Consider the following 26998-nt stretch of genomic DNA (forward strand, 5'->3'; position numbering starts at 1 on the left):
AGACCACCATGACAACTTCTCCAGGCATGAATCATCAGAATTTACAACAAAGACACATTTGACTTCTCACATTCCCAGCACCATCCCCATGTATTCCCCACTTGCACAAACTCCTCATTCTGCTAATACTCCGATTCTGAACTGCTGCTGCCATATGTGTCTCTATTACAGCACCTACTGTGTAGTATAATAACAGCTTTTCTTATTGCCCCACATAATAATGCCACCACTGTGCCCCTAATTTAGTAATATTGCCTGCTTTGTGCTCTCTAGATGGTAAATTTATAGGAAACAGTATCCACGTTTAGTCCCTAAAAAGTTTTAATGGCCCATGTGCACCTTTGAAAGTCACAATACCATGAGTGGTCCTGTAACAAAAATGCTTCTTATGTGCCCACTTAACATTTAATAATATCCCCTGAGTCCCCCTATGTACAGCTACCCTATACACAGTATTATGACCCCACAGTTCTCCTATGCACAGTTTGAAAGACCCATAGCTCCACTATACACAGTTTAATGCCAGCAGAACTCCCCTATACATAATATGAGGGGTCCACAGCTTCCCCAAACACACTATATTGGTTCCACAGCTCCCATATGCACAGTATTAGGTGCCCACAGCTCTCTTACACACAGTATGATAGCCCACTGCTCCCCCAATATATTGATCCACTCAGTAGTCCTCACACTGTATAATTCCCCCATAATATTAGCCACACTATATAATTACACTCACAGTGTACCATGGCCTCCACACTGTTTAATGGTCTTCACAACTACTCCCACACAATAATGGTTTCTACAATAGCCCTGATACTGAATAATGTCCTTCACACTTTATATTAGCCTTCACAGTAGTCCCCACACTGTATGATGACCCCTAAACTGGTTAATGGCCCTCACATTAGCTCTCATAATGTATAATGGTCCCCTTTTTATTGGCTCTGATATTGTAAGAGTGTCCTCTAAAGTAGTTCCCATACTGTATGATAGCCCCAAGTTGTATAATGGTCCTCTCATTAGCTCCCACACTGTATAATGACCCCAACAGAAGCCCCCACACTGTATAATAGCCACCACATTAGCTACCACGCTGTATAACGGCCCCAACATTTTCTGAGGACCCCACACCATATGAAGGCCCTCTAAAATAGTCCCTACAATGCATGAGGGCCCCCAACACTGAGGGTTCCCCATTGTTTTTGATGCCCAAATAGTCACACTAAAAAATAATCATATACTAACCTAATCCAGGATCCTGACGAGCACATTGGCAAAGCGTGGGTGGACTAATGCGATATCATTGTACCGGCGCATGCACAGGATGTCAGATTCCTGGCACAGCACAATGATGTCACTGCGCCGGGTCTCTAAAGTCATGTGTGTGCACCCCTGCCTCAGCCAGTGCTTCACCCTGCTGTTCTGTAAAATGCAGACTTAAAGTGACAAAAAGGGGAGTAGTAGTGCAGGGAGATCATGTCAACCTGCATTATCGCAGAGCTTAAAGGGGTGGTCAGAAATCAAACTAAATGTTAATCTAAATCTCTATCTACTCAATGCTGTAATCTAAGCTATTTTCTAATATAATTGTATTAAAAATTCCCTATCCTTCCCTAACTACACTATTTAACTGCTATTCTATTTTTTTCCTATTTCCTGTGTGATGACGCTTCATTTGAGAATGTCAGTGCATGCTGGGAAACTCAAACGATGCATCATCAGAGCAGGGGGCAGAGGCTGGAATCACAGTCAAAACCCCTGCCACCTCCTGAAATCAGGGAGGTGGCACTCAATACAGAGGATGTGCTTGTCCCTGCTTTGTCCCTCTTGTGTCCCTCCCTGCATGTATTTAAAAAAGAGTGGATGCTTGAGAAAAAGTACACCAGCCTCCTCAGGTTGCCCCAAATTTACTAAATACAGTTCAAGATGGAGGCTTATAAAGATCTAAAATTGTGCCCATATAAAGTCCAAATATTATTGATGGGGGTGCATCCCTATTTTAAGTTGATCTCAGCATGGAGAATCTTTCATGAGTTCACGAATCTTCGCAGGGAACTCATGTAATACCATCACTAACATCTGTCCTACGAGATGACAGATACTTCAAGAAACCTGATGACTTTTACCCTCAACATTTTCTGGATTTGGATGGAAATTTTGTCAAAAACGAGGCCTTTTTACCATTCTCTGCAGGTAAGTCTTCTCAAATAAAAATATGGTGGACATCGCAACCACCTCAAGGGCTTTCAGCAACCAGCACTCTCCATGGCGCATATTTTATCTCTGCTCATTTTTTTTGTAGGTAAGAGAAGTTGTGCAGGAGAGAACTTGGCTAAAATGGAGCTTTTCATCTTCTTTACAAAACTGCTGCAGAACTTCACATTCAAAGCTCCTCCCGGGGCAAAGCTGGATCTCACTGCTGAGGTTGGCTTCACCTTACGCCCACCGGAACATGAGATCTGTGCAATTCCTCGCTACTAATGGACAACCTACCCTGTGGATGCCCGATCTGTATTTACAAGATTGGGTTTACACATCATAATGGCAATTTTCTACTTTTGGTTGATATTAGAGAAATGGGGCTGAACCACCGGGCACCCAAAATTAAATTTTGTTCCTTCCTTTTCAGAATTTTTTTTTTTTAGGTAAGATAGGTCAATCATTCTAAAGTACATATGAGCCATTCAATTTTATCTATGGTATCCCTGCTAATCTAGAATGTAGGAATACTGTTAATGGTCTTGGGTTCCGTGGTCTTCGGTTAATGGTCTTGGGCACTCTATCCTAGAGCATGGTGGTCTAGGATAGAGTGAGGGTCAATGTCAACTAGGTTAGTAATTCATTTCATGAGTTGTGGTAGGATGCCAAATGTACCGTATTTTTCAGACTATAAGATGCACTGGACCATAAGACGCACGAGGTTTTATAGGAGAAAAACATAAAAAAAAGTTAAAGCAAAAAAATTCTGCATTAATATCCCCCATTCTGGTATATATGCCCCCCTATCTAAATATACGTGGCCCCTATTCCTATCCGGGTATACAAGGTCCCCATCCTCATCCTGGTGTACATGGTCCCCCATCCTGGTATGCATGGCACCCCCATCCCCATACCAGTATGCATGGCACCCCCATCCCCATCCTGATATGCATGGCACCCCCATCCCCATCCTGGTATGCATGGCACTCCCATCCTCATCCTGGTATGCATGGCACCCCCATCCCCATTACGCTGCACACATAAAAAAATAGTCAATTCTACTCCCCTTCCCTACTCTCCAGCGCTACATCCTGTTCTGATGCCAGCAGCTGATTTCAGTGTATAAGCAATGCATGACATCACAGCCTTGTACCCTCACATGTTGAGGTCAGCTGCTGGAATATTCTCTGCTCCCCATGGCTGGGACTATGGGTGTAGAGAGCAGTGAATATTTATTTTCCTTAATAGCGTGCACAGTGTCAGCCGCAGCCACTTGCTCCTGCAGCGGCTGGGCGATCAAGTGTTCCTGCGATTAAAAAGAATTAATATTCACTACTCTTTTTGGAGGTAAAAAGTGCATCTTATAGTCCGAAAAATACGGCTATTTGGCTGTTTGTGTTCAGCTCTTCGTACATATTCACGTGTCTACTCAGCTAATCCTCTTTTAGTTGTCCCTCCATATAATCAAACAATAAACATGAATGCATTTACTCTTCTCACACAAATGTCTAGACCACTGTTAAAGACCACCCACAGCTCCTCCTGTTCAGTAACATCCCGCCTGTGAGGGATCTTCAGCATTATCAATCGGCTTTGATCAAATATTCTCCTTGACATAAGAAGACCTTTCATATATGTTTGATAGTGAGTTTCCTTTACAGGGAAGCTATCATCAGAAAATAACCACTAGTTTAAATCAGGTTTTTATAATACATATATTTAAAAAAAATGTTGCAGTTTTTTTTTGTTCATATCACAATCTTTATTAACTTACTAAATTAGTAATCTTGCAATTTTCACACTGGGCATTGAGGCTTTTTTACACTTTAACTTCCTATTGTTTAAATTTTACAGCAGTTTCCTTATCATTAGAGGCAGGATTAAAGTCCTAGGTAAACCCAACCCCATAGAATGTGATATGGAGAAATGAAAAACAAAAAAAAAACCTTTTAACACAAAACCTGATTTAACAATATCTAGATTTCTTACTTGGAAAACATAGACTATAAAGTCATTGACAATTCTCTGTTCCTGAAGGGGTGTAAGTACAGGTGCATCTCACTAAATTAGAATATCAAAAAGTTAATTTATTTCATTTCTTCAATACAAAAACTGAAACTCATATGTTATACAGAGTCATTACAAACAGAGTGATCTATTTCAAGTGTTTATTTCTGTTAATGTTGATGATTATGGCTTACAGCCAATGAAAACACAAAAGTTATTATCTCAGTAAATTCAAATAATTAACAAAAAACACCTGCAAAGGCTTCCTAAGCATTTAAAATGGTCCCTTAGTCTATTTCATTAGGTTCCACAATCATTGGGTAGACTGCTGACTTGACAGATGTCCAGAAGGCAGTCATTGACACACCCCACAAGGTTTTTAATGACTCTATATAATATATGAGTTTCACTTTTTGTATTGAAGTACTGAAATAAATTAACTTTTTGATGAAATTCTAATTTAGTAACATGCACCTGTATATATCTGTTTTCTTCTTATATAGTAAATTGTTATTAGTTTTACTTGTGCATTTTATATGAAACCCAATAAATATATAATTAAAAAAGTATCTCTTTGTCAGCTCCAGGGTGGAGTACACAGGTACATGAAAACTATCAGCACCAGGTTAGCTTCTGCTGATAAACTGATATCTTGCTCTGCTTTTCACTCTGGTGATGTGTCTTAATTTATTACTTTGAATGTCTATATATATGGATATAATGGGAGTCAATGGGAAAGCCAAGCTTTTTTCCAGCAGATCCTACAAAAAGGTGATGAAGCGGTCACTTATATAAGCAAAACGTGCGTAGGGGATGTGGGGAATCCTCTCACCAGGCTGATAGTTCCTTTGCCGTCCATCCTCTATTTCTGGGTATGTTTATGAGTCCAACTACTTAGGATATACTTTCCCTTGAGCCTATTGATAACTACTAGGATAGGTTTTAACATTTGCACTAGGTACTATACTTCTCTCTTTGGTTTAGGGTAGGATCTATGGACTCATTAAATATTACCAATATGTTCTATGTATAGGAATGCCCTTGTGGCATATTTTCTATCTATCAAGACATTTATGTAATTGGTGCCACTGATTACTTACAGCCTGAGGTCTGTGTTTATCACATCTTCATGCATTAATGTTATGTGGGTTTTTTTTGCAATTGATTTTAATTTTTATATGTAATAAAATTTTGGTAATCATTCTAAGCAAATTCAAGGCTCCATTTTTTTCTCCGTTGTAAATTATTGTATGTATATGGTGTTGCTTTGGGAGACAAAAGGGGCATTGTTCCCATTTTGGAACCTCTAATTATAGTGTTTTTTATCCCAATGGGGTGTTGTTTAATAAAAAGGTCTGGGGGGCAGTGAGAATATTGAAATGGGTGGAGAAAGTGCTGAATGGAAGGAGAACAGCATGGAGAAGACCTCTGAAAGTATCTCTGACTCCCAGATCGCTGCTAAGAACAATGCTTTCACACATTTTCTCCACTTTAAGGACTGACAATAAAACATTCCAAACCAACAAGAAATTGTATTTTACAGGAATAAAAATCTTAAGAATATTTTTTTCCTTTATAATGACTATAATAAAGGCCAAAATTAAAAAGGATTTAAAAATTGAATGTAATTGAAGTAAACCAAAATATTTTTTTTATTAAAAAATAGGACATTTCATTATTATTCATGAAGGAAGCAAGAACTGCAAAAAATTAGGGACTCATAGGGACTTAGATACACCCTGTATTAGACATAAAGGAGGGCTTCATACACATTATGTTCAAATTGTTATGTAGTGGCACTCCTATACTCATAAAGGTTTTGCACTTTTGAGGTGTATTTACCAATGAAATGTACTCCAGACCATGGGATAGTCTATGGGTAAGCAATATAATACTGATAAAATTTTGAACAAGTTTTTTGAGGCTTAAATACCACCGAAATGTACCCAAGAAGATATAATATCCTATGGATGATCAATGTCATACTGATAAATTTTGAACAAGTATTTTCAGGCTCATATAGCAACGAAATGTACCCAAGAAGATGTAATACTCTATGGATGAGCAATATAATACCTATAAATTTTGAACAAGTTTTTTGAGGGTTATATACCAAGGAAATGTACTCCTGACCATGGAATAGTCTATGAGTGAGCAATATAATAGCAAAAAGAAAATTTGGGACAAGTTTTTGATGCTTATATACCACCAAAATCTATCCAATAATATGTAAAAGTGTATGGATGAGCAATATAATACCGATACATTTTTTAACACTTTATTGAGGCTTATATACCATCGAATTCTATCCAAGAATATGTAAAAGTGTATGGATGAGCAATGTAATACCGATACATTTTGAACACATTTTTTGAAGCTTATATAGAAACAAAATCTACTGAAGAATAAGTGAAAGTCTATGGATGAACAGTATAATACCGATAATGTTTTGAACACTTTTTTGAAGCTTATATATCATCGAAATCTAAGCAAGAAAATGGAAAAGTGTATGGACGAGCAATGTAATACCAATACATTTTTTAACACATTTTTTAAGGCTTACATACCAAGAAAATGTAATAGAGACTATGGAATATTCTATGGGTGAGCAATATAATACCGATAACATTTTGAACAAGTTTTTTGAGGATTATAGAGCAACAAAATCTACCTAAGAAGATGAAATACTCTATGGATGAGCAATATAATATCGCTACATTTTTTAACAAGTTTTTTGAGGGTTATATACTAAGAAAATGAAGTTCAAACCATGGAATAGTCTATGGTGAGGAATATAATACCGATAACATTTTAAACACTTTTTTGAATCTTATATACCTAGAAAATGTACCCCAGACCACAAAATAGTGCACGGGTAACAAATATAGACAAGCAAAATTTTTAGATGCTCTTTTGGAGTGTTATATGCCTTCAAAATGTATCACAAAGCACATAATACCCCAATGGGTGAGTAATCTGTTCCAGAAATATTTGTCAAAGCTCTTTATAAGTTTTACATACCACTGTAATGCTACAATATCCATATTAAACTGTATGGATGAGTCATTGAATCCATAAAAAAATTCTTAAGCTAAATATTTTGAAAGTATACTTGATGTTCTTACACAGTCATAAAGGCGTTCTAGAAAGTGGAAAGCCAGAAAAAAATTATAAGGAAGGACATCTATAGACCCTTGAAAGGCAACAACTGGCAGGCCTCATTAAAATATTGAATATTAAAAACAATTTACCTGCTGCTGTCATCTGGTGGTGTGGAAGAGTGTTGGATAATCCAGGCTTTATTTTTTTTTATGAAAGTGAGCCTGCCATCATTCTCTGTTGACAGGGAAAAGCGCCTGTCTGTTATGACCCCCCGGACGGCACTAAAAACCCACTCAGATAAGAAGCTAGTGGCATGTCAGCACAACACCTCCAAGGAAAAGAGAGACAGCTCATGCCCGGTGTCCAGTTTTGAGGCCGAATAGTTTAAAGTTGCAGAGGAATTAGGGAGTAAGCTGGTTTAGTTGGCCATGTATTGCTTGGCCATCTTTTAAATTTTTTCCCTCCTTGTCAAAAATTCCCAGTTATGAGGGCATGGGAGCTGGGAGGGTGACATGAAATTGGCCCAGGCCTTTGGTGTGTGTCTCCCTCACCTCTACTCCTTGGTTTGGCAAGGAAGCTTGCCCCCTATAGCTAGCGTTGTCTGGCGTGAATTTTTTCAATATATTTTCCACAATGGCCTTCTGGTATAGCACCATTTTCGAAGACTTTTCTGCCTAAGCAAGAAGAGATGCAAAGTTCTCCTTGCATCGTGGGTCTAGCAGGGTGAACAACAATTACTGTTTTTTGGCTAAGACGAATGTAACTCTAGGGTCACGGGAAAGGCAACAATACATAACGTCATCGCCGCTCACTATCTTTGTGGAGTCCTCAAAGTCTTGGAGAATCGCACTAATGTCAAATATCCATACCCACTCTTCAGTTGTTATTTGTGGAGGCTGACCAGAATATCAACAGGCAGGTTGGAGCTGGTATTCCACACGGACTTCTACTGCTCTCAAAGCCTTGTAAGCATATGCACTGTGGAGTTCCAGTCTGTGGTCATGTCGCACACCAGTCGGTGAGCTGTTACTTGCAAGCGTTGCTACAGCACTGCCAGAGCAGTGGCTGCTCTAGCTGACTTGCGTAAATGGGCGCTGACACTATGTACGTTGACCATAAGCTCCTCATAATCTGGGTAGGTTTTAGAAAATGCTTAACCACCAAGTTGAGAACATGTGCCAAGCATGGTACGTGTGGCGGCTTGCCAAGCTTCAGAGCCGTCACCCGGTTACGTCCATTATCAGACATGACCAAGTCTGTTTGGAGGTTAAGCGTCAAAAAACACACATCAGTTTGGTCTGTTATTCCTTTCAGTAACTCTGGCACGATGTGCTGTACATCTCCTAGACAAATTAGCTTCAGCAGAGCCTGTTGCCGCTTCGCTGAGGCAGTGCTACAGAGCTTCCGGCTAATGTGGACGACGTGCTCTGAGGTAACAAATCGGAGATGGAGGAGGGGGTGCAGGAACTGATGTAAGAGGGGGAAGAAACCTTGAGAGTAGTGAAGCCAGAAATCCTCGATGTCGGGAGCACATGGGCCATGCCATGGTAGGACTTAGCCCCGGCCTTCACAATGTTCACCCAATGTGATGTAAGTGAAATGTAACGTCCCAGGCCAGAAGCGCTTGTCCATGTGTTGGTCATTAAGTGGACAATTCCAGCAGTTGCGTTGGTTAGGGCATGGGTGATGTTCCTGGACACGAGATGGTAAAGGGTAGGGAAGCCACAACGGAAGAAATAGTGGTGGCTGGGGACCGAGTAGCGAGGAACCAAATTTCTACACCTGTAGCAGGACAATTTTTTTGTTTTATTTCAAATCAACGAAATTTCACATGAACCAAGTTCTACAGTATATGTGAATATAGTCAATTTGTATACAAATAAAATTCTACATCTGTTCCAGCCCAATTTTTTAGTTTTTTATAAAATCAATGAAATATACATAGTTACATAGTTACATAGTTTATAAGGCCGAAAAAAGACAAGCGTCAATCCAGTTCGGCCTATTTCTTGTGCACTGCAGCTTTTCATAGAATCATAGAATCATAGAATCATAGAATGGTAGAGTTGGAAGGGACCTCCTGGGTCATCTGGTCCAACCCCCTGCTCAAAGCAGGATTCACTAGATCATCTCAGACAGATGTCTGTCCAGCCTCTGTTTGAAGACGTCCATTGAAGGGGAACTCACCACCTCTCGTGGCAGCCTGTTCCACTCATTAATCACCCTAACTGTCAAAAAGTTTTTTCTAATATCTAATCTGTGTCTCCTCCCATTTAGTTTCATCCCATTGCTTCTAGTCTTTCCTTGTGCAAATGAGAATAAAGATGATCCTTCTAGAATGTGACAGCCCTTGACATATTTGTAGACAGCTATTAAGTCTCCTCTCAGTCTTCTTTTTTGCAAGCTAAACATTTTTCTACAGCGTTGATCCAGGGGAAGGCAAAAAAAAAACATGCGGTATAAGCCAATTTACATTATTGAGGAAAAATTCACTACCCGACTCCAATCTGGCAGTCTGATTAAATCCCTGGATTAATTAACTATCACTAAGCATAAGATGTAATTTTATTGTTCTCAAGAAAGGCGTCCAGGCCTCTCTTGAACTCATTAAGTGAGTTGGACATCACCATTTCCTCTACCAGAGAGTTCCAGAGTCTCATGGCTCTGACCGTAAAGAATCCCCTTCTATGCTGGTGCAGGAACCTCCTTTCCTCCAGACGCATAGTGTGCCCCCTCGTCTTTGTCACCATCTTTGGTATAAACAGGTCATGGGAGAGATCTCTGTACTGCCCCCTGATGTATTTATACATGTTTATGAGGTCTCCCCTAAGCCTTCTCTTTTCCAACGTACATAGGCCTAATTTTGACAACCTCTCTGGGTATTCTAGTCCCTCAATTCCCTTTATTACCTTAGTCCCCCTCCTTTGTACCCTCTCCAGCTCCAATATGTCTTTCCTGAGCACCGGAGCCCAGAACTGTGCACAATATTCTAAGTGCGGCCTTACCAGCGCTTTATACAGAGGAAGAACAATGTTCTCATCATATGCCGCTATTCCTCTTCTGATGCATGCCATGACTCTATTTACCTTCGCAGCTGCTGCCTGACACTGGGCACTCCAATTTAATTTGCTGTTAACCAAGACGCCCAGGTCCTTCTCCATGTCAGATTTCCCCAACGGTTTCCCATTTAATATGTATGGGTGACTGCTGTTTTTCTTTCCTATGTGCATGACCTTACATTTATCGGCATTGAACCCCATCTGCCATTTTTTGGCCCAACTCCCCAATTTATCTAAATCCTCCTGTAGCTGTGCCCTATCCTCATCTGTATTAACTACTTTACAAAGTTTAGTCTCATCTGCAAATATTGCTATTTTACTATGCAACCCTTCAACTAGATCATTAATAAATATATTAAATAATATAGGGCCCAAGACAGACCCTTGAGGCACCCCGCTAGTAACCCTGAAACACCCTGAGCTTACTCCATTGATAACCACCCTCTGCTTTCTATCACTCAGCCAGCTATTTACCCACTTGCACACATTATCCCCCAGACCAAGCATTCTCATCTTATATACCAACCTTTTGTGTGGCACGGTATCAAACGCTTTGGAGAAGTCAAGGTATACAACATCCACTGACTCTCCCCAGTCCTCCTCGTAGAAGGCAATCAGGTTTGTTTGGCAGGAGCGATCCCTCATGAATCCATGTTGATAAGGAGTTAGACAGTTATTATCATTAAGATATTCTACCATAGCATCTCTAAGAAATCCTTCAAGCAATTTACCCACAACAGACGTTAAGATTACTGGTCTATAGTTCCCAGGGTTTGTATGACATTTCACACAAACCAAATTTTAAATTATATATGACAATACTGAATTTTTGAACAATCAACTTTCAACACCTATACCAGGCCAGTTTTGTTTTTTACGTCAAAACAACTAAATTTCACATGAAGAAAGTTCGACAGTATATATCACAAGTAGAGTTTTGCGAACTTGTGGATGTTCTGGTTCGACGAACATACTGTAACAGTTTGGTTCGGGTAACATCTTAACCTTGAACTTGACCCCGAACACTAACCCAATTCTAGTCAATGGGGACACAAAGTTCGGTGCTAAAAAATGAATATAAAATGTTAATAGTCAGGGCTATGGCACTGCAAAATGAAGCTAAGTGGAGGTAAGAGCTGGACAATTGCCCTGCAAAGAAATGTTTATAGGAAAAGGACTTAAAGGGATTAACACTTTTCACCTATTGTGTCCACCCATTTTCTTGTAGAATGTAAGCTTGCGAGCAGGGACCTCACTCCTAATGTAACTGTTTAAACTGTCTTACTTTGGATCGAGTTGGCGGTCTGCAGCGAGGCTTGCTACTGCCAGTCACAGCCCCTTTACCTTGGGACACCTCCCAATGCTCTTGTCTTAGGGTCTCAGGGGCCTGAAGCGTTTCCCTTGAAAAAATTAGTGTTCAAAAAAATCTTTAGCTGACCTTCTAGTCGGAGCTGCTCCCGACTCCAAGAACTCTATAAAAAGTGAGTTGATTATGGAGCACTTTGGAGCTCTTTGATTCTTTTTGTTCTGTTATACAATTTAATGCACTATATTTAAACAGCCAGTACAGGGATCTTATTGAGCAAAAGTTGAAAGCAGCTTCTAAAGGAGCACAAATTAGGCAAAGTAACAGAAATGTAACATTATGTTCGGGAGAGAAGTAAGTCAAAAAGTTGATGATAATATAAAGAAAAAATTAATCAGTAACTGTTGTTTTAAATTTTATTGAATAAATCAATAGTACATATTAAAATATGAAACTCTACAATTTATTTTAATAGAGAAATTTTCTTCTTCCATCTCTTGGATCAATCTTTCACTCAATTTATGAGTAAAATCTATGTTCAGTGAAGTTCGATTTTCTCATTACGGAGAATGAAAATGACAGATGGTGCTTGTTAAATTCTATGGAGTGGGAGAGGGGGAGAAGGAGGATAGTCATTAGTCTACAAATGAAATTTATGTGAAAGAATATTCCTAGAGAGATTGTTTCTTCTTTACTTGGTGTCATTGAATATCTATGATCAGTTTGATCCACTGTAATGGCATATATTAATAAAAATGTGTATGTCTGCATTAGAATAACGATTGATCATCAGTAGAGATGAGCAAATAAATTTGAGTGGAGTTAGATTTTACTCAAATTTTGTTACACTCATAACATGATTCATGATGGTGATTCATGACCCACTTTGCCAAGGACCATACTTACCCTGGAGCGGCGTGACTAAGCAGCTACCTTGGTGTTCGCTGGAGCCTCTAGTGGTGAGGTCAGGCTTGTGTGGCAGATAGCTGCCAGGTGCCACTCTAGGACGCGTCTGGCAGTAGCAGCTGACCCAAAAGGGCAGAGACGTACTTCAGGGCGGGAAGGCCACTTGGGACAGGGACGGACTGTGTAGACACCACTAGGACACGGTTCAGACTTACTGGTCTCAGGTGAGTGTTCTTCTACCAGCCATGTGGAAATGAGGTACAGATACAGTGGACATGGTTTCAGGTTCAAGGTTCGGGCCTGGGCATTCAGCCCCCATGGTAGCAGACAGGTACCCCAGATGCAGTTTCAGGAAACATGGGCAACTAAACTGGACTAAGGGACTCAGGATACGGGACAAAGGATATGAAATACAGACTAGGGACTGGGGACCTGGTAACATGCAGTTGCTCACACTAACCACCTAAAAAACTATAGCGGTTGCTCAAGCACCTCCCTATTGGAGAGAGTGCCTTACATATAAGATGTCTCCCAGCTATTGGCTGAAGGACACCTTGCAGGTGCACATATATAGATTATATGTGATGCGCCCCCTGGGCCGTGGGGTACTCGGAAGCCCGGCCAGTAGGTGCTGGGGGATGTCACGGTGGCAGTGACCCGGTCCGTGACCCAGGGTGGTCAATTAAACAGAAAAGTAAAATGGAATAAAGTTTTTAGGATAATAATGTTCGTGACGCCACCTGTGGTATGAGGCTATATGGAGCCACCGCTGCGGTGCAGATCCTCTGGAGCTGATGGTGACACAGCAGAGTTGGTTCAGCTCTCCACAGGCAGAACTTAGCTCCAGGGCAGGATATAGGGGTTTTATGAGGTAGATGTTGCTGGTGCTGTGTTGTGCAGGACTGGTGATGGCACAGCAATAATTTCAGGACACAATAGGGTGTAGTCTTCAAGGTTTACTCACAGTTGTTCAAGACTCCAGGTTACCAGGGCCAGTGTGTAACCTCCCACGTCATCCTGTGTTCACCAGGGAAGGGGATTCAGCAACTCTCAAGTCTCTCAGGAGTAGTTAAACGGGACCCCGTTCTATGTTCCTTTATTGGTCGTCTTCCTTGCGCTGGCTCTTGCCCTCCTGCCCTTCGCCTCACAATCAGTGTCCCAAGCTGGTAGCCTTGGGTTTTGTCGGGCGACTTGCAATCCCCTGGACCCTATGCGGCCACCTTTTCGGTGATGTAATTGTGGTGATTGGCTGCTGCACCTTGCAAATACAGCAGCCTCCTGTTATCTAGCTGAGCGTGCTTGTTCTCCACTAGTTTAGGGGCCGGTCTGCTCTGCGGTCTGATCCCTCCAGGTCCGTGTAGATTCGGGCGCACGGGTGGCTTCCCGCACTCACCATGCCCCTGGGATCCCCTCTGTCTATGGAGCCTTCCCTCTGCTCCTGTCCTCTCTCACTCTCTCCTGGGCCTCTCAGACTAGGCCCAACTTCTCTCTCTCTCCACTCAACTCCTGCTTCAAGCACTGGAGCCAGGAGCCTGGACCCTCCTACATTGCTCTCCTGAGCAGGACTCAACTCTTCTAGATGGTTCCCCTCCTTCTTATACTCTTTCTGAAGGTGCTCCCCTGACTACTTCCTCCACCCACACCCACTACATGGTTCCCCCTCTCTTGGTTCCCCCCCTTCCAACCAGGGACAGGCTCAGCAGTGGATAAGTGCATCTTGCCCCTCCTGCTGGAGTGGAATGGTGTAGTGTTGCATGTAGGTAGGTGGGTCCTGGGTAGTACTCCTTCCTTCCATGAGAGTGGGGTACCACACCTCTGGGTGAGATGCAGTACCTCTGTGGTGACTGAACCTGCAGGGGCGCAACATACGCCTCCCAGCTGTTCCTGGGACATGTACCATGTGTATGCGCTGCCCCTTTAAGAACAGGGGAGCGCGGGCAGGTGCGCCCTATCTGCGGCTTGCATGGATTGGGGGAGGAGGTAGGATCAGGATCATGCCAAGGACCTCACTGAAGGTAACAGCGTGCAGGGGTGCCGGGCATAGTGTTATAGTATCCCCCCTGTACGCCCCCTCTTCTTGCATAAAAAATGGAGCCAGAGAAGATGAAGCCAGATTCTTCCTCCTGAACTTCCATGACCTCTCATTAGGACCACGTTCTCTTCAAATTATTAGGAAGAAAGTCACAACTCCCACCTTCTTCTTGACCAGACTGCCTCTCACTGGCTGGCCATCATCGGAGCAGAACGGAGCGGATATGAAGTCAGGGACCCTCTTTTGCAGGACCTCTTATTCCTGTGGTCAGGCTTTTGCGGCAGATAGCTGCCAGGTGCCACTCCAGGGCGCGTTCGGCAGTAGCAGCTGACCCCAAAAGGCAGAGACAAATTGCAGGGCAAATCGGCCACTTGCGACAAGTTCAAACAGGACGGCCACTTTGGAAAAGTTCAAACAGAAAGGCTACTTGAGACAGGGACATACTTTGTAGACAGGATAGCGACTGGGACAGGGTTCAGACCTATTGGTCTAAAGTAACAGTTCTGGTACCGCCATTGTGGTCACATGGTACAGAAACCACGGACGAGGTTTCAGGATCAAGGTTCGGACCTGGACATTTAGCCCCTAGGTAGTTGTCAGGTACTGCAGATGCGGTTTCAGGAAACACGGGCAACTAGACTGGACTAAGGGACTAGAGATACAGTAAAAAGAAAGCAAGGTGGGCACAACCAAAAGGCACAGGAATCAATCTAATGCATACTAAATGACATAAAGCAAAGCAAAGAAAAAAAAGAAGTAAGCAAAAAATAGGGATCACCTACAGAATATATTTTAATTTTATGAAAAGAATATACAAGCCATATAAATGGTTAATTATAAATATAAATTACCAGATGGTTATCATTTATCAATATTACTCTCTCTATATAAGTATGCATACCAGCCAGTTCTATATACAACTATCCTGAGGAAGACCCCTTGTTGTGTTGATATGTGTGGGGTTCAGTTCCCCTCCTGATCCAGGGCTATACATGCAGAGATTATAGGATCTCATGGGCTGTTGAGTATGTATTCATGCATTGACTGACTTTTTCTTTCTGTCACTTGATGTGCTTATAGTATCTCTCATCATTCCTTCTCGGGACTTTGTCTTAGACAGAATTTCTAACATAAGCTCAATATCTGTGTATCTTACATGGTTCTTGATTAGTGTTGAGCGCGCAAGCTCAACACTGCTCGGTACTCGCCCGAGCATGTCACTACTTGGGATGTTCAACGAGCACCGAGCATATAGATGCAGCAGAAAAAGATTGGAGGCCGTGTGACGACAGTTGGGGCAATAACAGGTTCAGTCTTTAATTACTCTCTGTTGTGTTTAGTTGAGGGTTTCAAGACAGAGACTTATGCCCCATGTAATCAGGTGGCAGCAAATCAGACTGCAAGGAGTCTTCTTACCCCAAAAGACAGAACTATAGAAGAGACCCAAACTACACAGATGAAATGGCTAAGAGATGTGTGTGACTTGCCTGTGGTGTGAGGTTTCTTAGACTGCACATGAGTAATTGAAGAGTGAACCTGTTATTACCACACCCGACATGCTAAGTTCTCTATATTGGGAGACAATACCCACAACGACGTGTAAATATGTTTTATGGAACTAGCACTCTATATAAGCTACATAGAACAAAGTATTTTGTATTGCTTAATTTAAACTTTGTGTCTGCCCTCCATTAACTCCACACCATCCCTCACCTGTTCTGCTCTGTCCATCCCCATAACGGTGATAGCCACTGTGCCCCTTTAACAGCATCACATTACTATATGAGTGCAAACTACTAGCAATCGTGTACACAGAGGAGCCATCCATAATATGACACTGTGAGTACCAGCTATAAGTATTAGCCACAGTGTCCAACTATCAATTTGAAATAATAGAAATGTCAGACGAAAGCCATAATACACCAGTCAAATTGGCGCATCTATATACTCAGTCCAATCACTGCTTGAGCCCCATTGTTGATCAAATTGGGGGACACTGTGGTGAGTTCTTCTAGGCAGTGGTCATATCTGCCACCTGTCTGTCTATCCTAATCTTTGTAATTTTCTGGGATAGAAATGAGAGATCAAAACCACAACAAATCAAAAACATTATAAATTTCCTAAAATGTTTCAGGAGAGTCAAAAATTTGAGGGATTCAGCAAAATGGTGGCCATCTGGCTGACATTTTAATATCTTATTTTGAGGACCAGGAAAGGGTTAAAGCAGTAAAACACATTATACTCACCTGTCGTAGGCTCTCACTGTCTTAAAAGCACCCTGATGGTGCTACAGTTCTTAAGCCCTCAGTCCTTATCTTTAATTTTACCAGCAAGGCCTTTCCAGCTCTGAGGCCAGCGATAGTATAATGTGGCGCTGGGCGATAGCCGTGGGTGAGGTATTCTTTTTTCATATCCTGGCATGCTGCATGAAGTGATTATTTACAACCCACAGCCTCAGATATTCACAGAGCTATTTTGCTATTATGACCATTACTTAGTTTCTTCGCTTGCTGGCGCCTTGGAACTACCGCCCAGGGAACTCTCTTCGTGTCATGTTCCCCTTTTCAATCCTGACCCGTTACCTCTCTGAGTTAAAAACTTGGGTCCGTATCGCTAGACAGCTTGTCCCAGGACCCCTCTCCACTGCATCACTCTGTCTTTGTGTTGCTTTTCCTTGACTCTACTCTGGATCTCGCTATCCACTGCGTCAGTCTCCACTCATGTTAAGGACACCCACATCACACAGCTCTGTTGACTTGTCAGACCTTAGGTCTGCTTTCACTGCAGGCTGAACCCTAGCTGACTTTCTAACAGGAAGCTGTCTCTGTCCCTTCACTTTGACTCCTCCCACTCTGGGTATGTCCCAAATATTAACCCTAACTCTCCCAACTGTGATTCAAACTACAACATTGTTTCTAATAATGCATGTCACAATACACATTACACATAACAACCATAAGCGTCTTCAAAAGGGAATGTGGGCAGTATGTCCATCTCCTCACATAGTTGCTGCATGAGGTCAATCTTTGACCATGGTGCTGGAAGACAGCATAAAAAGAACCAAAGACTACCCCAGAAGACCAGGGAGCTACAAAAGAGGTGGTATAGGGACTGGTGCGTAAAAGGTATTTTCATTTGAATTATTTTTTTAACCAATTCTCTCTAATCCTTTTATTATGGTTTGAAGTTTGGATAAAACTCAGAGCATTAAACTCATCTTTTCATGGCAATCAGGGAACTTTATACTAATCCTTGTACTTACAGAAAGTGTTGTTACAAGATTTTACAAAGCAAATCCTTTGTAAGCAGTTTCCTAAAATAATCACTTAAAGGGAACCTGTCAGCACATTTTTGCTATGCAATCTGACAACAGCATGATGTAGGGGTGAAAACACTGAATTCAGTGAAGTGTCATTTATTAAGCTGTGTGGTGCTGTTTACTTACAGTGAAGGTTTTATCACTAGGATATTATCACTGATGGACTAGGTCTTATGTGACCGACCACACCCCCTCCTTTGATAAGCAGTTCACTGTCAATAGACAATGCACACAGAAAGCTGAGGTGTGGGTGCAGCTTTTTGAGCTCTGCTTCATGCTGCATCTAACAACTCTGATTGTAAAACCATTGCTGTATCCAGTAAACTAAGTGATACATTGTTGGATTCAGGGTCTCTTTTCTTTCATTATGTTGCTGTCAGATGAAGTAGCAAGCAATTATTGAGATATTAGGTAGGTAACATGAAATTATCCAGTCCAGAATGCCTTTCTTTTTACAGCAAGCCATTCTTTTCACTTTCCTTTACACCAGATAAATTATATTTTTCAGAATTTCCAGACAGAAACAATTATTACCTTTCTGTTAATCGAAAAACTTACCGTACCAACATCTATCTTTTCCAATTTTATACGGTAGAGGTAATTTTACGTCTTTATGATAAAGAAATTACGTCCATGATTAATCAGTCTTGTCTCTCTGTTTTGCTGATGAGCATTGCACTAAATTAATTAAAATGGGTCTCAATATTTAATTAACAGCGTAAATCTAAGGATGCTTTTTTATTATTTTCTTTTTGCTTCTTTGATTTAATATGGCACCAATTATTATACAAAATCTAATTTTGCACTTTTTATGTCCCCCCTCTCCTGGTTAGCATGAGTAGTATTTCCTTTGTGGTCATTAAGCTTCAGTAAATAATATGAAGTCACACACTAACCGGATTACTTGCAGTAAACTCATTGTACTGGCCATAACTTTTCCTTGACCCTCAACCAAATCTCCAGTTTACAGCCCTGGGTTTCAGATCACACTGTTATGGTGGAAATGACAGATAGTTACTTACATTATGCATATGTTTTGCTTAACTGCTAATTTTATCTTTTTTGCTGTACTATGATGAGTAGTGATGGGCGAAGCCAAACAATAAAGTTCGGCATCCATATCGGACACCTAGTGTCTGTGCACGGACCCCGAACACAGACTTTTCGGGTATGTCTGTGTTGCTGCTTGTGTTCAGCAGCCCAAATAAAGCTTGTTAAAAGGCTGCAGTGCAACCAATCAGTAAACTTTTTCAAAGGGGGCACTTACGACCCCATCACAGCCACAGACGTGGAGTCCCTTCTATTTTTGTAGCCTCCTTTATTTTTTATAACAAACGTAGGTAAAGCACACAGCTGTGGGCTGCAGCCCTCAGCTTTCTGCTTTATCTTGGCTAGTTATCAAAAATATAGAGGCCCCAAGCCGTTTTTTTAAATTATTTAAATAAATAATAAAAAACAAATGGCATGGGGTCCCCTCTGTTTTTTATAATCAGTCAAGGCAAAGCAGACAGCTGGAGGCTGGTATGCTCAGGCTGGGAAGGTCCATGGATATTTGGCCCTCCCCAGCCTAAAAATAGCAGTCCACAGCCGCCCCAGAAAAGGCACATTCATTAAATGCGTCAATTCTGGAGCTTTTCCTGCCTCTTCCCGCTTGCCCTGGTGCGTTGGCAAGTGATATAATATTTTGGGGTTGATGTCAACTGTATAATGTCAGCTGACATCAAGCCCAGGGGTTAGAAATGGAGAGGCATTTATAAGACACCCTCATTACTAAACCCGTGGTCAAAAGCAATAAATACACATACAGAGAAAAGACCTTTAATTGTAAAAAGCACTCCCCGACCCTCTTTTACAGTACATCAGTAATGTGACCGCTCAGCACAGCCGCCGGAACACACTGACAGTAGCGTGTGAATCCGGCTGGTGCGATGAGGTCTGACATCAGTAAGCTTATCACAGTTCATAGCTGATTAACTGTGGTAACCTTACTGACATTAATTGCCCGCAGCGATAAAATTGCCTGATTGGCAATAAATTTTTCACCGCCGGTAACAGCCGCTGGCTCACATGTTGTCCACTGTGTGACAGTGTGGGAACCTGCAGTGGTCTGCGATACCTAGGGGCTGTGACCGACTGTAACTTCAGTAAGTAAGTGCCGGTCAGAGCCAGTGTTTCTCACGCTGTCACACAGAAGAGAGCGTGGGAACCACCAAGCCACCAGATGCTTGGGCTGCCTGTTCACTTGAATGAGGTTTGGGTTCGGTATCAAGTTCGGATACCGTTCTGGTACCCAAACCAAACATTTTTATAAAGGTCGTCCAAAGCCGACGGACCCGATCATTCATGGGTCCGCCCATCCCTAGGGATGAGTAGTGCCAGCAATATACTGTTGATAAGTAGCATAACACCCTATAAAAGACAGATTTTCCTAGATTTTCCATGCTTAGTAAGTATCTTGCAATTCTGAGGAGAAACCATTTTTTCTTTTTATTTAAAGGCAACCTATCACCCGGTTTGACTGATATGGGATAAGGCCACCACCTTTCAGGCCTGATATATAGCATTCTATAATGCTGTATACATGCCCCCAACTGACCTGCAAGGCAAGAAAAAGAGCTTTTACTATATTCACATGGGGGGGTGGTTCGGTCGAAGGGGTGTCACTGGTCCCGGTCTGGCGCCTCCCTTCTTCTTTTGATGCAGTCCTCCTTCTTGCTTCGTGCAGATGACGCGTCATCCACACAGTCTCCCCGACATCGTGCCCCTGTGAAGGAGTACTTCTCCACCTTGGCTAGGGCAGAAGAAAGTACTGCAGTGTGCAGGCATTGACCTTTCCCGGCAATTGAATTCTACTCTGCATTCTAATCCAAATTTGCCAAAACAGTGATTTTTTTGTAATTTGTTTCCGCGCGGATTTAATAATATGGTGGCTGCTAGCAACCATTTTTCTGAACAATAATGTCCTATCAAACGGTGAAAAAGAAATTAAAAATTTAAAAATTGTTATACTTACTTCAACGTTTTACTTTCTGGCCCCTCTGTTATTCACTGCCACCCATTGAGACCACACTGTATCTTCTGATCCCAGCCTCTCTCAATGGATTCTTCGGTCCTTTTGCATTGCACCAGACTTCTGGATGTCATGGTGCCCGGGAGGATTCTGCACAGCTGTGCAGGAGGTCAATGGCATTGTGACATCCTGGCATGTGCCGTTGACCTCCCTGCACAGAACCTTCCTTGCCACCATGAAACCAGGGCGAGAGGACCGATGATTCCAAATTGAGCGGTGGTTGATCAGAAGATGAAGGGAGGCCTGGATGGGTTTTATTGAATAATGAAAGTGCCATAGAGGTTTGCAATGAAGTCAGTATAATGATTTTTATTATTTTTTGCATATTATATTTATTATGCTCTGGGGTCTGGCTGATCTCAGTTAAGCATGTTTGACTCTGAAACACTGTCTATCCAGGGCAGTGGGCGGGGTAAAGTCTCTGAGGACCTGCCTGCCTGACTAGCCTGCAAATAGGTCCCTGGCAGCTTTTAAAGTATGTTTCTCCCTGAAACACCATAGCATTTCAAAACCAAATATACAGTACATGGCTGAAAGAATACAGTCAGTGCCTGATACATGCTGCCCGTGGATTGGGCAGCATGTATCAGCAATCACGTGCACTTTAATGATATTAGTGCAATAGTACATACTGTGGTTTATGATCACATTATCATGTTTGCAATTATTTACAGACATACCACAGTTAGTTGGTGTCTCATGTCAAAAAAACTTAGTTCACCCTTTAGCTGTTTGTATAGTGCTTATCTCCTATATTTCTTGGAAACTCTGCAATTGAGCTGTATTTACACAAAGGACATAGTCCTTCGAGTTTTCGGCAGTTGACAATATTACGGTATATATAGAATTTTTCAAAGTCCATCAGAAGCACACAGCTCTAAGAATAAACTGAAAATACTTGTACTGCTGCAACAGGGGACACCTGATGAAGGATAAAACAAAGCTGATATAAAGGGGAGTGCTACACAGCTTAATAATGGTCACGATAAGGATATTCACACATAGAAAAAATTGTTGGTACCTTCTGTTAAAGTAAGAAAAACCCATAATGGTCGCTGAATTAACTTAAAACTGACAAAGGTAATTTTCAATTTAAATTTATTTAATATCAACTAATAACAATCAGATATTGCTTTTGAATTGTGATTCAACAGAAAAAGACATGAAATTGGCCTGAACAAAAAGATTGAAAAGCTGGAAAATAATTTGACAAGTTAAACTAAGATGTTTCCTTTTATTATCATCACGTGTATACACACTTGTGATAGGTCACTCTGTCTATTTGTAGAATCAAATGTAGTCAAGGTGCTGTTTTGTATCAGGGAGTACCATTACTATCTGGAAGCTCACTGGGTGTACTAATACTCTATTGAGGCACAATGGGGGCACTGTTATTGTGTGGAGGTACAGAGAGGGAACTATTACTACTGTGTGGGGCCAAAAAAAACCAATGCTATTATTATTAAATTTTAAAACAGGGGGGTTTGTATTTTGCCATTTACAAGCCCCCCCTTATTAAAACTTGATAATGAAGCTTGTTGTATATAATAGGTTGGTCTTTTTTAGCCTTATTTTATCTTGCTGAGACCTGTTTAGGTATCTCTCTTTTGTTGTGAATTCTTACTGTGTGGGGCCACAAAGTGGGCAGCATTACTTTAAAAAGGCACAGATTTGGTATTATTATTGCGCATAGGTACAATGGGGACATTATTACTGTATGCAGGCACAGTGAGGGCACTATGGCTATGGAATGGCACAGATGGGGTAATATTACTGTATGAATGCATAGAGAGTCACTATTGTGTAGAGATACAATAGGAAATCTATTACTGTGTGAAGGCACAGAGCGGACACTATTATTGTGTGGAACCATGGAAGGCGACATTCCTACTATAGGAGGGGACACAAGGAGAGGCATTAATATATGGGCCCACAAAAGCAATATTAATTCATTTTACTATTAGGAGGCATAGAGAGGACATTTTTACTATAGGGGAGTGTGAGGGGCTCAGGGTGGTAGTTGTGGCGAGAAGCTACTGTGTTACAACACCCTGACTCTCCACAAAGAACAAACAGTGTACTGTCTGTTATGTGATTTGGGCGCTTTGTACAACACTCACGATTGTAGTCTCTTCTTGCACCCTAATTCCGGTTTTCTTCTTCATCACACATTCAGAGACAGACTCAAAGTCCTTTTTAAACAATTCAACTTTGCTAAATGGCAAACATTCCAAGCCAGGTTCAGTACAGCACATAGCAGATGGTTCAGCCTGAGCTCTCCCTTTTCTTTCTTGTGCCCCTTGCACCCGGAGTACTTCTCTAGGCTTCAAAGCTTTTGCGTATAGGTCCCTGCTCCTCATCTGTGGTTCCCCGCCCGTTGTCTCCACTTAAGAAGTGAATAAGGTTGACTCCTCCAAACCTTCTGTAGACCGTAGGTCTCAGACATTAAGGGAGAGTCCACAACAGTTGCTGGCAGCCATCCACATGCTTTATCTTACTATGGGATGTTCTTCTATACTTCAGCGGGCCCACTGTCCTACCTGCCTGCTTCTCCTTTCCTTCCCTCCAGCACTATCTTAGGTTTCTTTCTCACTCTCCTCCACTGACTCACTTCCTCCAGGAAGTCTCTCTGTTCTTTTCTACACCTGCCCCTCCACACTGGAGCAGCTCACAAAACTATTAACTGTTTCCAATACTACAATCCCCACTTCATAGTGCATTATAAAGAGTTATTTATGAAAGAAATATACCAATAGGATGTAACCACTCGGTACTACATTACATAACTACTTAATAGTAATAAATAATGAATAATCATAAAGGGAGAGCAAAAAAAACAACATGTAACAACTGAGAGTTAGTTTACCACACAGCCCTTTTACGCGCGTCATACCATTTCTGAAGAGGCCATTAGGTGAAACGCGTGCAAAAGGGCTGTGTAGTAAACTAACTCTCAGTTGTTACATGTTGTTTTTTGCTCTCCCTTTATGATTATTCATTATTTAATTCTATTAAGTTGTTATGTATTGTAGTACCAAGTGGTTACATCCTATTGGTATATTTCTTTCATATATAACTCTTTATAATGCACTATGCACTTTTGATGGCACCTTAAATATTACTTTGCACTTTAGTCAAACTATTTATTATATATGTTTCAGTTGAAGATATTATTGGTCTTTACTAAAGAGGATTGACTTATAAGATATATAATATTCTGAGATTGTACTTTGTGGGTCTTCCCATTTCACCAGGAGGGTGGAACGTTTATTTAATTTTTGCATATAATAACTGAAATACCACATTTTTTCATGTGCTTGTTTTTTTGTTTTTTTATATATATGATTTGTCTATATTTTAATTATGTCTACTAAAGATGAAAAAAAAAAATAAATAATTTTTTGTGTAGTTCTACTTTCTACTTTGGTGTTTATTTGATTTATTGAACACCCACTTTATATTTATGATGTTGCTTTGAGTGCAACTTAGTATAATGCCAAATACCACCCAAAGAAAAGATAGGTGCATATAGTCTCTAAAAATTCATACTTTTTATTGATAATTACCAATTAAAAACATATATATCTTCAACATGGTGCTAATTACTTTACATGATAGACAAGCCCCCTGATGAAGCAATGGGTGAAACGTGTTGGGCACCAGGATCAAACACCACTTTAGTCTGCAAAAATATGTAAATTATTTCATTTTTATTGTCTATCATTTAACATAAGTAGAACCATCAGCTCAAATAAGGCAGCACTTTTTTTGTACTTTGCAGATACCTATAAGATAATCAGTGAAAGTGCAGACAATTGGGTGAGGTATACATCTCTTTTTAAGCTTTATAGCATTGTAAGACATAATTATGTTGATGTATCATGTGGCCCTCCATTGCACTTCTCTGTTGAACATGTACAGTGAAGGAAATAATTATTTGATCCATTGCTGTTTTTGTAAGTTTGCCCACTGACAAAGACATAAACAGTCTATAATGTTAATGGTAGGTTAACATTGAGAGATAGAATATCCAAAAAAAATCAAGAAAATCACATTGTATAAATTAGATAATTTATTTGCATTTTGTAGTGAGAAATAAGTATTTTTTCAAACCATTATGAGTTCTGGCTCCTACAGACAAGTTAAAGGCTCCTAATCATCTTGTTACCTGCATTAAAGACAGCTGTCTTATATAGTCCCCTGTATAAAAGACTCCTGTCCACAGACTCAATTAATCAGTCAGACTCTAGCCTCTACAAAATGGGCAAGACCAAAGAGCTTTCTAAGGATGTCAGTGACAAGATTATAGACCTGCACAAAGCTGGAATGAGCTACAAAACCATAAGTAAGATGCTGGGTGAGAAGGAGACAACTGTTCGTGCAATAGTAAAAAAATGGAAGAAATACAAAATGACTTTCAATCGACATCGATCTGGGGCACCATGCAAAATTTCACCTCATGGGGTATCCTTAATCATGAGAAAGGTGAGAGATCAGCTTTAAAGTACACGGGGGGATCTTGTTAATGATCTCAAGACAGCTGGGACCACAGTCACCAAGAAAACCATTGGTAACACACTACGCCTTAAAGGTTTAAAATCCTGCATTGCCCGCAAGGTCCCACTGATCAAGAAGGCACATGTGCAGGCCCATCTGAAGTTTGCTAATAAACACCTGGATGATTCTGTGAGTTATTGGGAAAAGGTGCTGTGGTCATATAAGAAAAAAATTGAGCTCTTTGGCATTAACCTCTAGCGGAGGTTAAGCAGATGGCTGGGGCAGATGTTTGAAGCCTGGGAAGGGGGTAATACCCACGGTACTTCCCAGGCTACTAATATCAGCCCCCAGCTGAATACCTAGCCTTTACAAGCTATTAAAATGGGGGACCACCAAAAAAAAAGGAGGGGTCCCCCCTATTTTAATAGCTAGCAAAGGCTAGGCAGATAGCTGGGGGCTGATATTAATAGCCCAGGAAGGGTGCCATGAATATTGGCCCCTCCCAGGCTAGAAACACCTGCCGTCAGCCGCCCCAGAAATGGCGCTTCCATAGGATGCACCAATTCTGGCACTTAGCCTCGCTCTTCCCACTGCCCTGTAGTGGTGGCAGTGGGGTAATAGGGCTGGGGTTGATGTCAGCTTATAATGCCAGATAACATCAAGCCCAGGTTAGTAATGGAGAGCCGTCTATAAGACACCAACATTACTCACCCAATAGTCTAAGTTAAAGAAAAACACAAACACCCAGGATAAAGTCCTTTAATTGAAATAAACACACAATTCTTTATTGTTCTAATTTAAACCATACTTACCGTCATGCTCATTCCAGCTGAAGCCAATTTCTTCTGCAAAAAAGTTAAAAAATAAAGCAACCTCATCCTTACCTTTCCATGGTTCCCACGACGGCTCCAGCTCTGCTATATTCACATGACAGGCTGGACCGTAGCCGAATGCTGCCATCCAGCTTGCCATGCCGCACAAAGTGAGAAGCGCAGGCATGCTTGTGCTCCTCAGTGACTCGCTGTGACGGCATAAAGATGAGCTGAGGTCATGTCCAATGAACTCAGCTCACCTCATGCACATCCTATGGATGTGCCATTTCTGGGGCGGCTGACGGCTGGTGTTTCTAGCCTGGGAGGGGCCAATATTCATGGCACCCTTCCTGGGCTATTAATATCAGCCCCCAGCTGTCTTCCTATCCTTTGCTAGCTATTAAAATAGGGGGGACCCCACGTCATTTATTTTGGGGTCCCCCATTTTAATAGCTAGTAAAGGCTAGGTATTCAGTTGGGGGCTGATATTAGTAGCCTGGGAAGCTCTGTGGGTATTACCCCCTTCCCAGGCTTCAAACATCTGCCCCAGCCATCTGCTTAACCTCCGCTAGAGACTAAAATTACGGGGAACCCCACGCCAATTTTTTTTTTAATAAATCCTTTATTTTAACACTAAATGACAAGTACAGTAATCAACACTGTCACTGTACTTATTATATATGTGA

The 26998-nt window shown here is 41.3% G+C and overlaps 1 protein-coding gene and 1 pseudogene across 1 annotated transcript in view; both read left to right on the forward strand.

Annotated features, from left to right (window-relative positions):
* Nucleotides 1-4273, forward strand: part of LOC141258444 (uncharacterized) — a 125611-nt gene extending 121338 nt beyond the window's left edge. The window contains exons 18-19 of the mRNA XM_073673443.1: nt 2055-2196; nt 2306-4273. Coding sequence (XP_073529544.1) covers nt 2055-2196; nt 2306-2484 — 321 coding nt within the window. The 3' untranslated portion in view covers nt 2485-4273. The remainder of the gene's footprint in view (nt 1-2054; nt 2197-2305) is intronic.
* A 17524-nt stretch (nt 4274-21797) lies between these two features.
* Nucleotides 21798-26998, forward strand: part of LOC141258834 (cytochrome P450 2K6-like) — a 228435-nt pseudogene continuing 223234 nt past the window's right edge.

The sequence above is a fragment of the Phyllobates terribilis genome, unplaced genomic scaffold (assembly GCF_046119375.1).
Source record: "Phyllobates terribilis strain yellow unplaced genomic scaffold, ASM4611937v1 Scaffold_3__8_contigs__length_932513732, whole genome shotgun sequence".
Classification (NCBI taxonomy): domain Eukaryota; kingdom Metazoa; phylum Chordata; class Amphibia; order Anura; family Dendrobatidae; genus Phyllobates; species Phyllobates terribilis.